At 39.7% G+C, this 12,729-nt stretch overlaps 2 protein-coding genes across 2 annotated transcripts in view; one reads left to right on the top strand and one right to left on the bottom strand.

Annotated features, from left to right (window-relative positions):
- The window catches only part of LOC308310227 (matrix metalloproteinase-17-like), a 113,612-nt gene that overhangs the window by 29,600 nt on the left and 71,283 nt on the right, over positions 1-12,729 (bottom strand). The gene's annotated exons all lie outside the window — the stretch shown is intronic.
- LOC308310228 (uncharacterized protein) lies at positions 7,901-11,636 on the top strand. Its single transcript, XM_080756446.1, has 5 exons — positions 7,901-8,104; positions 9,538-9,831; positions 10,645-10,787; positions 11,250-11,353; positions 11,458-11,636. The coding sequence occupies exons 1-5, from the start codon at positions 7,921-7,923 to the stop codon at positions 11,579-11,581; spliced, it is 849 nt and encodes a 282-aa protein (XP_080612572.1). The 5' UTR covers positions 7,901-7,920; the 3' UTR covers positions 11,582-11,636.

Genomic DNA, 12,729 nt, shown 5'->3' with positions numbered 1-12,729 from the left:
AAGATAGACGATGCCGTCTATGGAGATCTTCAGACCAAGAAGAAGTCTGGTAAGAGATATTACTAAGACTAAAAATCACCAATACAAAACGTTTAAACCTTTTAAACCCTAGGTTCAACGATTTTAAATGATCTCCCTCCCTCCTTCTCCCACTGTATGTATATGTTTGTGTGTGTGTGTGTGTGAATGTGTGTGCGTGTGCGTGTGCGAGAGAGAGAGAGAGAAACTGTAGCAAGATAATGCCAAGATAAAAGAGCATTCACGCACGCATTACATCTTATGTATATTTGTGAGTTCTCTGACTGAATTAACTAAGTACATCATTTACAAAAAATCATAAGTGCCATTTTCATTAAACCAATCAAGAACTCTAAGAGTAATAATCAAGATAGTTACCATTTGTTAACTTGTCAATAGTTCAAGCCTCTCATCCTTGAAAGCTGTCATACATATACATACATATATTTATGCTTTTCCAGTCTTGACAAAGAATATGAGACAGAGGAGAGTGAGAGAGAGGACAGTTATAGAAGTGATTCACTTTATGTGTAAAAGTATTTTAGTATTTTATTTTAGAGTACTTTGGTCCGGTTGGGTTTAGCTAACGGCATTTACTCTTATCTTGTTTTTGTCTTAACAGGGAGAAGGCCTTTCAGAGTTGTTGCTGTGGTGATTTTGTGTCTTATACTGTCCGGTGGCAACATAGCCCAGGCTGTGTACTGTGAGTATTACATGTCACTAAACTACCACATCACTCACTCAGGGAGTTTGTTGCCTAGCTGGGTGTGATCACAGGCCTGGGCGTGAGCTGTGAGTATTGCATAGAGTTTGTTGCTTGACATTTTCTAGCTGTGACAACTATTAAGGCCTTGTTTAAAAAGCAGAAGTCTTGCGCACATCTAGTTCCTCGCTGGTGCTGGACAAAGGTAGATGCATACAGGAAACAATTAAGGCCACCACGGCTTTAACCCAAAATGTTGATAATTATTATTATTATTATCATCATTCATTTATTTTTGTAATCAAATTCATCGTTTATTTTTGTATTATTGCATTGCATGATATGCATCTGAAAAGTATGATGAATAAAGTAGTGTTGACAATGCACATGAAAAAAAGGATAATTAACAACGTTGAGATTTTCTTCTCAAATAAAGTTTTCCACCACAGATGCTTGACCTCATCATGAACAGTAGCAATAACTGTCTTTCTCATCCATTTCTGTCCTTCGCAGATCATTCACCCGGCAGTAACATCATGGCCAACGACACCCTGGTACATGATCGTAACACGCTGTCCAACAAGTCCAACTACCATACTCTGATCTTGGAGAACACCGACCTGACGCGGGAGAAGAACCGGCTAAATTCCGTCATCACCGACCTGACGCAGGAGAAGAACCGGGTCAATTCCGTCAACACCGACCTGACGCAGGAGAAGAACCGGCTAAATTCCGTCAACACCGACCTGACGCAGGAGAAGAACCGGCTAAATTCCGTCAACACCGACCTGACGCAGGAGAAGAACCGGCTAAATTCCGTCAACACCGACCTGACACAGGAGAAGAACCGGCTAAATTCCGTCAACACCGACCTGACGCAGGAGAAGAACCGGCTAAATTCCGTCAACACCGACCTGACGCAGGAGAAGAACCGGCTAAATTCCGTCAACACCGACCTGACGCAGGAGAAGAACCGGCTTCAACGTGAAGTAAACCAGCTGAAGACTGGTGAGAGAAGATACAAAATAACTTAAATAATATCATTGATATTTAAATTATTATCTGGGATATAGAGGTAGAGATTCTGAGTAAGCTCATCACTGCTGATGTATGACAACTATCATAGAACAATCATTATTCTTAAGATGCATGTCACCTGTTTTCAAGCTCATCTTTATATAATATATCGGCGTCACTAATGCTCATTATAACATGGCATAATTTGTCTATGTGGACAGTTTAGAAACCTGCCTAACAATGACATCATCAATGGGGATGGCTGCTGAAATAGATTTAATATTAATAATCTAAATATATAAAGTATAACTAAATCTGTCAAATAAATGTAGTGGAGTAAAAACTACAATATTTGTAGTAGTAGGAAGTAGGTGTAGCCTCCATGCAGCTGAGACCCAGCCTGCAACAGTCCTGCTAATCGGGCTCAGCCCTATTGGCACGGTAGGCTGCGTGTTGGTCTGGTGAGTGGGAGCCCCGGCCCCCCGGGTTCAATCCACGCTTCCACGTAATGCTACATAGGCCTACCACAAAATTGAAATATTTAACCCATTTTGACCTGAGATCAGATTCTAAAAATGTCTTCTACATCCTGACAGTTTTCGGAAAAAGCTATGTTTCTATGTCAGTCGTTCTTCGATTTAAATAAAATAGCAGACCTACAAGCTCGTAGATGAGCTTGTAGATATAATAGATGAATAGTTTTGCCTCCACTCCACTACATCTCTGACTACTATTATTATTACAACTATGTGTTAGAATTCATTATCGGTACATTGAAAATCCATCAGTAAATCTCCTGTTTGATGTTTTTAGACAAGTATGGCTGTCCCAGTGGATGGAAGAAGTTTGGACGCAGCTGTTACTACAGAACTACTGAGAAGAAATCATGGCAGGAAGGTAGAGACGAATGTCGGAGTCAAGGAGCTGATCTGGTGGTCATTAACAGTGGAGAAGAACAGGTTAGTTGTGTCCGTGTGTGTCCGTGTGTGTGTCCGTGTGTGTGTGTGTGTGTGTGTGTGTGTGTGTTTGAGCGTGAGTGTGTCCAGGTGTCCATCATCCAGATACGACTCAATACGACACAGCAATGTCCGTGTTCACCTATGTGTCCGCCTAAGTATGTGTTAATGAGCACCAGTTATTACCAGTAGGGGCGCTGTTGTGCCAGAAACAGAGAGAGAGATGCCTGCTAATGAGAGAGAGGGGGGGGGGAGAGAGAGGGGAGTTGCACCACTCAATTCACATTGGTGTGATTTTTCCTTTATTTTTTGACGATGGGTTCTCAGATCTAATTCCATGATCATAGTGAAGAAGTGAATGTATTGGATACACAATTAATGATGATTCAATCATGTACTAATCAGGTATTCATCTATGGATTGAGAGGTGGTGATTCTGATTCATGGATTGGTCTGACCAGGACTGGGAGCAGATGGACGTGGGTGGATGGAACACCAGTGACAACACAGTGAGACATTTAACATGTTTTTATATTGTAATTCTATCAAAGTCACTGTATGTGAGTGACTGAGTGCATGTGGTTCAATAAATTGTTGTTTATTGTGCAGGTACTGGCACAGTGGATATCCCGATGCCAACAATGGAGACTGTGCACAGTTCTTTCACGTGGCTGTCCCTGGAACATGGTTTAATTGGCCATGTTCTGATGGATGGGTCTCAACCTGTGAGAAGTGATGGTTTTCACGTCATTGATCAAACTGCAGCTCCGTGTTCTACTACAGTAGTAATTAGTAGTGAAGATCATATAGTTTTATTTGATTCTGATCTAAACTTCTCAAAGCACTTCACCAACATCACGAAAACAGCCATCTACAGTACCAAATCAGGAATATTGCAAAAATCTGATCATTTCTTTCATTCAGCGATGCACAAACCCTTATTCATGCCTTTGTCACCAACCATCTGGACTACTGCAATTCTCTTTTTTCTGGACTCCCAAAGAAATCCATCAATCGCCTTCAACTAGTACAAACACAGCAGCCAGAGTTCTTACAAAGACCAGGAGATATGACCATATTACTCCTGTTCTCGCCTCACTGCATTGGTTACCAGTCATGTACAGAATTGATTTTAAACTTAACTTGTTTGTTTTTAAATCACTAAATGGACTAGCACCTACACATTTCCGACCTCTTGTCCCCGCACATACCTTCCCGTAACCTCAGATCAGCAGACAAAGTTTTACTCAACCCCCCCAACACAAAGCTGGTGACGCAAGGCGGCAGAGCCTTTGCTGCTAGGGCTCCACTGCTGTGGAACCAACTACCTCTGGAACTCCGACAGACCACTTCAGTGTCCACTTTTAAAAAACTCTTAAAAACCCACTATTATTTAAAGGCTTTTAATGAGTTTGAATGAACAGTCCAAGTTTCTGCTTTTTATCTTATCTCTCATTATTATTTTTTTGTATTTTCTATTTGACAAATTTTCATTGTTGATTTTAATTGCCTGTTTGTGTATTGTATGTGAAGCACTTTGTAAACTTGTTTTTGAAAAGTGCTATACAAGTAAAGTTATTATTATTATATTATATAAACAGTAAAGTACAAACAGTGGTGGAAAAAGTACTTTCTACTTAAGTAAAAGTATCAATACTGCAGTATTCAAATACTATATGTTGCAAGTAAAAGACCGGAATTCAAAATGCACTTGAGTAAAAGTACACAAGTTCTGGCATTAAGATTTACTTAAAGTACCAAAAGTACTCATTATGTAGAATGTCTATCATTTCAAGTTTTCAAATGTCTAAAAATCGTTTGAAAATAGTAGATCTACAAGCTCTCAATGCGTCAGAGTCACAATAATGTTAGCTAGTAGATAAAATGATAGAAATGTATATTGGGCTGAAGTTACTTGTTACTGTAATAATAATAAAAATGTACAAAGTAACTAGTAACTAAAGTTTTCAAAAAACAATAGTTGAGTAAAAGTACAATATTAGGATCTGAGATGTAGTGGAGTAGAAATAATTATAGTATTTGAATTGGAAATACTCAGTAAAGTACAAATACAGCAAAATTGTACTTAACTCATTTTGGGCAGGAACACCTTTTGGTGTAAGCATCTGCTATTTTTCAATAGCTAAAGCATAACATTATGCTTTAAATATTGAAAAATCATTTTAGATTCAAGCGTTCAAAAATAGAAGATATTCAAGCTGTCACAGCTTGGTGCTGACGCTATGCGAGCTATGCTATACAAGTGAGCTTGTATATCAGTGATTTTCACAAGTGTTGCCTCTTTCTTATGTTATAGTATAGTTTGTTGAAAAGGAAGGGATGTCCACACAACTGTACGGACAACCCTTCCTTTTCATTGTACGTATATTTCTTGTTCAGCACCTGTAGAATTTGTTGCATTAATTTTGATGCAGAAAGTGCTTTTTTTGTAATTCTTTTATTGGTATTTTTCAATTTGCTGTCATCTGTGGACGGTAGGACCCAGGGGATCCTGACCCACAGGTTGGGAACATGTTTAACTACTTGAGGCCCTATAAAATAGCCGCTCTAAGCTCAGAGAGCGTGTTTTGAGTTTGTACATATGCTATTTTTGATCTTTTTGAACATTTTTATATTTCTGGAGTAATATGTGTTTAGTGTATGAATATGAATCATGAATATGTTTAAAATGTATTCGGTGTGGTCGTTTGCATGTTCTCCCCGTGTCCCCTAGGGTAGGAACCCTCACATGTTCTCCCTGTGTCCCCTAGGGTAGGTACCCTCACAAAAACATGCAGTAATCCTGGTCTCTAAACTGCCTCCCCCTGGCCAGCCGGGGCGCCTGATGGAGGGGAAAGGAACTGGTTGGAATAACGTGTTCCTTCCACGCGCTACGTCCAACCAGGGAAACTCCCCCCTGTCAGGTGCAAAGGATCAACTTGGACACTCATGCATGAAGGAAGCATGAGTTCAAGTCCGTTGCTCTCCCCAGGTTGGCGGAGGGTGTGTAGAGCCCAGGATCACATTAGATAATTGACACGGGGGTGAAAAATGGGTTACAAAATCGTGGGATAAAAAAATAAAAAATAAAATGTATGAATATGCATGAATAATGTTGTTCAGATGTTCAGCTAGCAGAGCAGGTTGAAAGATCTTAAAGGGATAGTTCACCCCAAAAAGATATCTCTTTATTTAGGTCAGTGATTTTTACTGATTCATTTCGAATTCATTAATATTATAGAAAAGAATAACGCAAATGTACACATTTTAATCGTGCAGTATTGTTCAGTTTGAAAGTATTGTTTTTTTTTATACAGAAGGTCCTTTATAGGCTACCTATCCTGAATATATTCATATAATTGTTGCTACAAAAATGCACTGATCTGTTCAGTACCACCTTGATAAAACAATAAACTATATTGTGTTGCTTAAGCTTATGTATTTATTCACTATTTATTGATTGACTCGCATTCCAAGGAAGCCATTTCCTTAAATTGTGTACATTGCTTTAAAGAAGATGAGTTGTTCGAGAGGTTTCTAGGTTTCAATCTGATCTCGCATATTATATAAATGAATAGAAGATCAGTCAGTCCATCATATGATTCTAAAGTAAAGGGCACGAAAAGCTACTACAGTCTGAGTGTAACCGCATACGGCCCGTTTTGAAACAGAATATACAAAAGATATTTTGACACTACTTTTCTTTCACTTAAAGGAGGAAACTGATGACAAAAAGATACAAAAAGAGAGAACTATGACTCATTTCGACATCATGTTGACATATCCGTGGTGCAATAGATCATATCAGATGCATCCGGTCCGGTACGCTCTTTAACCATTTAGACCTGAAGACAGTTCTGCAAATGTCTTCTAAATCCTGACAGTTTTCTGAAAAGCCTATGTTTCTATTTTTCAAAGTTTTCCATGTCAAGGACCCCAAAAATATATGCAATAGGCCGCCGACCCCCATCTGAAAATATGTTGTTCCAGGGACCCCCCATGAAGCAAAGATTGAGTTAAAAACGATCGCTCTGACAGAATATATTCAAAGATTTGCACCACATTTTCACGATTTCTCAAAAATAGCAGACCTACAAGCTCGTAGCGTGGCACTCGGTGCCGCGCTATGAGCTTGTAGATCTGCTATTTTTCAATAGTATAACATAATTCTTAAAACACCAAAAGGGGTTCCCGCCCGTCACTACACCATTGGTTCTCAAAGTTGGGGTCTCAGCTGGTCCTTAGAAGGGTAGAAACTAAAATCAGCCAAAGAATGTATCATTCATATAATGTACAGTACTATGCTGCGTGAATAAACATACAATTTGATAGCATACAGTAGATCACCCAGGTTTTATGGTTTTTCAATCCCCACACGTGTGCGTGTGTGTGTGTGTATGTATAAGTGGCCGTTTCCAAATGTTAAAATGTAAAAGACCAATATTATTATGAAGAAAACAAGATGTTAAGACCTCTAAACCAAATAGAATAACGTTTATGCGTTGTTTATGGCTTCTGAATGTAGGTCTTTTAACATGTAAAGTCTATGGAGTGACGTCACGTCAGCACCACTAGGTCTGGAAAGGGGGCGAGGAAGGGCTGTGAGATAGGCCTATTAAGGTTGGTGAGGGGTGCGTTAAGGGTTGGGAGAGGGTTAAGGTTGGGTTTAGGTGTGCTGCTGCCCCGTGGGAGGTTAGGGTTAGGGTGAGGGTTTGAGATATCGGACCAATGATATGTCTGGCTTCAAACAAGAGAGAGAGGTGGAAGCAAACGCAGGTGGATGACATCACAGCAGGAAGGAGTGAGGACTTCAAAATATAATAACACATATGCTCCCAAAACGATCTATTGCACAAAACATTACAAAATAAAAGTGTCAATAAATAATATGCGAGGGATCTTTGGTGGAATGCATTCATTCACTTGTATATCTTATATACCTGCTACATCATTTTGACTAAAACCTGTCGGCTCAATAAAATGTGTCCTTATTTGTCGTTTAACTTTTTTTTTTTTTTTGGTGTTCTTAAAACTGGACAGTTGTGTGTTGTGTAACTTTAGAGAGATCATGACATGATAGCAGGGAAACTGAATAAGCGTGTGTGTGTGTGTGTGTGGGTCAAAATAACAGCGCTGTCATCGTTTAGGGTATTGTATATAATATACTCAGTGTGTTGTGAAGAAGGTCAAAAACATGCAGGAAGAATTGAAGTCATAAAGGTACAGATGGCTGTAGCGAGGCATTCTGAAAACATTGAGGTCCAAGACGATGCAGACTACGAGAATGAAACCATCGTCACTACAAGAAGAACTAATGTAGAAATGTCTGAAGAAGGACATTATGAGTGTCTTGATCGGCACAAGATAGACGATGCCGTCTATGGAGATCTTCAGACCAAGAAGAAGTCTGGTAAGAGATATTACTAAGACTAAAAATCACCAATACAAACACGTTTAAACCTTTTAAACCCTAGGTTCAACGATTTTAAATTATCTCCCTCCCTCCTTCTCCCACTGTATGTATATGTTTGTCTGTGTGTGTGTGAATGTGTGTGCGTGTGCGTGTGCGAGAGAGAGAAACTGTAGCAAGATAATGCCAAGATAAAAGAGCATTCACGCTCGCATTACATCTTATGCATATTTGTGAGTTCTGACTGAATTAACTAAGTACATCATTTACAAAAAATCACAAGTGCCATTTTCATTAAACCAATCAAGGAGTAATAATCAAGATAGTTACCATTTGTTAACTTGTCAATAGTTCAAGCCTCTCATCCTTGAAAGCTGTCATACATATACATATATATATATATATATATATATATATATATATACATATAGATACATATATTTATGCTTTTCCAGTCTTGACAAAGAATGTGAGACCGAGGAGAGTTGAGGCCGAGGACAGTTATAGAAGTCATTCACTTTATGTGTAAAAGTATTTTAGTATTTTATTTTAGAGTACTTTGGTCCGGTTGGGTTTAGCTAACGGCATTTACTCTTATCTTGTCTTTGTCTTAACAGGGAGAAGGCCTTTCAGAGTTGTTGCTGTGGTGATTTTGTGTCTTATACTGTCCGGTGGCAACATAGCCCAGGCTGTGTACTGTGAGTATTACATGTCACTAAACTACCACATCACTCACTCAGGGAGTTTGTTGCCTAGCTGTGTGTCTTATACGGCTGGGTGTGATCGGGAGGCGGACTATTTTCCGACAGCATTCTAGCCGACGGGGCAACGATCCGCTCCGCAGCGGGGGGACCGTCGCTGCGATGCGAAAAAGCGATGGTCCAACATGCGCTGCTCCCGTGCTTGCGGTTAGGGTTAGGTTAGGATTGAGGTTTCGGATCAATATGCTGTCGGAAAAAAGACCTGCACCCGGTGTGATCACAGGCCTGGGCGTGAGCTGTGAGTATTGCATGGAGTTTGTTGCTTGACATTTTCTAGCTGTGACAACTATTAAGGCCTTGTTTAAAAAGCAGAAGTCTTGCGCACATCCAGTTCCTCGCTGGTGCTGGACAAAGGTAGATGCATACAGGAAACAATTAAGGCCACCACGGCTTTAACCCAAAATGTTGACTTTTTAATTATTATTATTATTATTATCATTTATTTATTTTTGTAATCAAATTCATCGTTTCTTTTTGTATTATTGCATTGCATGATATGCATCTGAAAAGTATGATGAATAAAGTAGTGTTGACAAGTGACAATGCACATGAAAAAAGGATAATTAACACGTTGAGATTTTCTTCTCAAATAAAGTGTTCCACCACAGATGCTTGACCTCATCATGAACAGTAGCGATAACTGTCTTTATCATCCATTTCTGTCCTTCGCAGATCGTTCACCCTGCAGTAACATCATGGCCAACGACACCCTGGTACATGATCATTACACGCTGTCCAACAAGTCCAACTACCATACTCTGATCTTGGAGAATACCAAACTGACGCAGGAGAAGAACCGGCTAAATTCCGTCAACACCGACCTGACGCAGGAGAAGAACCGGCTAAATTCCGTCAACACCGACCTGACGCAGGAGAAGAACCAGCTAAATTCCGTCAACACCGACCTGACGCTGGAGAAGGACCGGCTTCAACGTGAAGTAAACCAGCTGAAGACTCAGACAGCAGGTGAGAGAAGATACAAAATAAATTAAATAATATCATTGATATTTTAATTATTATCTGGGATATAGAGGTAGAGATTCTGAGTAAGCTCATCACTGCTGGTGTATGACAACTATCATAGAACAATCATTATTCTTAAGATGCACGTCACCCGTTTTCAAGCTCATCTTTATATAATATATCGGCGTCACTAATGCTCATTATAACATGGCATAATTTGTCTATGTGAACAGTTCAGAAACCTGCCTACCAATGACATCATCAATGGGGACGGCTGCTGAAATAGATTTAATATTAATAATCTAAATATATAAAGTATAACTAAATCTGTCAAATAAATGTAGTGGAGTAAAAACTACAATATTTGTAGTAGTAGGAAGTAGGTGTAGCCTCCATGCAGCCGAGACCCAGCCTGCAACAGTCCTGCTAATCGGGCTCAGCCCTATTGGCACGGTAGGCTGCGCGTTGGTCTGGTGAGTGGGAGCCCCGGCCCCCGGGTTCAATCCACGCTTCCGCGTAATGCTACATAGGCCTACGACAAAATTGAAATATTTAACCCATTTTGACCTGAGATCAGATTCTAAAAATGTCTTCTACATCCTGACAGTAAAAAGCTATGTTTCTATGTCAGTCGTTCTTCGATTTAAATAAAATAGCAGACCTACAAGCTCGTAGATGAGCTTGTAGATATAATAGATGAATAGTTTTGCCTCCACTCCACTACATCTCTGACTACTATTATTATTACAACTGTGTTAGAATTAATTATCGGTACATTGAAAACCCATCAGTAAATCTCCTGTTTGATGTTTTTAGACAAGTCGTGTCCCTGTGGATGGAAGAAGTTTGGACGCAGCTGTTACTACATAACTACTGAGAAGAAATCATGGCAGGAAGGTAGAGACGAATGTCGGAGTCTAGGAGCTGATCTGGTGGTCATTAACAGTGGAGAAGAACAGGTTAGTTGTGTCCGTGTGTCCGCGTGTGTCCGTGTGCCCGTGTGTGTGTGTGTGTCTGTGTGTGTGTGTGTGTGTGTTTGAGCGCGAGTGTGTCCAGGTGTCCATCATCCAGATACGACTCAAGGAAATAGGGTGTTATTTTTGAGTGGTGCAACCACTCCAAGGAACAGCAATGTCCGTGTTCACCTATGTGTCCGCCTATGTATGTGTTAATGAGCACCAGTTATTACCAGTAGGGGCGCTGTTGTGACAGAAACAGAGAGAGGGATAGTGCTGCACTGTTGCCTGCTAATGAGAGAGAGGGTGGGGAGAGAGGGGAGTTGCACCACTCAATTCACATTGGTGTGATTTTTCCTTTATTTTTTGACGATGGGTTCTCAGATCTAATTCCATGATTATAGTGAAGAAGTGAATGTATTGGAGACACAATTAATGATGATTCAATCATGTACAAATAATCAGGTATTCATCAATGGATTGAGTGGTGCTGGTCGTTATTCATGGATTGGTCTGACCAGGACTGAGGGCAGATGGACGTGGGTTGATGGAACACCACTGACAACACAGTGAGACATTTAACATTAATGTTTTTATATTGTAATTCTATCAAAGTCACTGTATGTGAGTGACTGAGTGCATGTGGTTCAATAAATTGTTGTTTATTGTGCAGGTACTGGGCCAGTGGATATCCCGATGCCCGTGGAGACTGTACAAGGTTCTATCCCGGGACCGACCCTGGAGCATGGTTTAATGGGTACTGTTCATCTCCAAGGGCCTCGATCTGTGAGAAGTGATGGTTTTCACTTCATTGATCAAACTGCAGCTCCGTGTTTCTGCTACAGTAGTAATTAGTAGTGAAGATCATATAAACCCCACCAAGTACACACAGTGGTGGAAGAAGTACTTTCTACTTAAGTAAAAGTATTAATACTGCAGTATTCAAATACTATATGTTGCAAGTAAAAGACCGGAATTCAAAATGCACTTGAGTAAAAGTACAAAAGTTCTGGCATTAAGATTTACTTAAAGTACCAAAAGTACTCATTATGTAGAATGTCTATCATTTCAAGTTTTCAAATCGTTTGAAAATAGCAGATCTACAAGCTCTCAATGCGTCAGAGTCACAATAATGTTAGCTAGTAGATCAAATGATAGAAATGTATATTGGGCTGAAGTTACTTGTTGCTGTAATAATAATACAAATTTACAAAGTAACTAGTAACTAAAGTTAAAAAAAAAAAATAGTTGAGTAAAAGTACAATATTAGGATCTGAGATGTAGTGGAGTAGAAATAATTATAGTATTTGAATTGGAAATACTCAGTAAAGTACAAATACAGCAGAATTGTACTTAAGAACCGAGGACCATTCTACAAATGCCTTCTGAATCAGTAGTTCTCAAACTTTGTCCCAATTCAAAATTATTCAACGTCTCGATTTTTGAGCCCCTCCTATGTCCAAGGGCGGAAAAGTGAAGACGCAAATTGTGATTGGCCGGAATGACATTTGTGATGATTTAATTTGTTGAGCACGTAATGTGTATGATGATGTATGATGATAAGACGCCCCTCACTTTTGTCCCAAAATAGCAGATACAAGCGTGCTTTAATTTAGCTTGAATATAGTCTATTTGAATAGCCAAGTTGCCAACCTGAAAATCTAAAATGGCACAGATGCTTTCCAGATTTATTTTGGGGATTTTTATGTCTTTATTGACAGTAGGTAGACAGGAAATGGGGAGTGACACACAGCAAGGCCGTCGGGGATCGGGACTCGAACCCACAACACGTTGTCAGGCTACATTGGAGCCTAGGTGCCCGGACCGCAAAGCCATGCTTTCCCGAATTCCAATGCGTTAAGAACTACTGTATGGTATATACAATATGTAACCCACAGAAGCGTGTTTAAAGTTTAATGAGGATGCAGCACTCTAGATAGAAAGC

Source organism: Protomyctophum bolini (genome assembly GCF_963924005.1).
Source record: "Protomyctophum bolini genome assembly, chromosome: 22".
Lineage (NCBI taxonomy): Eukaryota > Metazoa > Chordata > Actinopteri > Myctophiformes > Myctophidae > Protomyctophum > Protomyctophum bolini.
The sequence above is the reverse complement of the archived record's forward strand: the minus strand, read 5'-3'. Positions and strand labels throughout refer to the sequence as shown.

Bases quoted from the DNA above. Each gene is read 5' to 3' on its own strand.
- LOC308310228 (XM_080756446.1), top strand. From the start codon at position 7,921: ATGGCTGTAGCGAGGCATTCTGAAAACATTGAGGTCCAAGACGATGCA. The intron at 10,788-11,249 runs GTTAGTTGTGTC...ACAAATAATCAG, and splicing joins TTAACAGTGGAGAAGAACAG to GTATTCATCAATGGATTGAG. The intron at 11,354-11,457 runs GTGAGACATTTA...TTTATTGTGCAG, and splicing joins GGAACACCACTGACAACACA to GTACTGGGCCAGTGGATATC.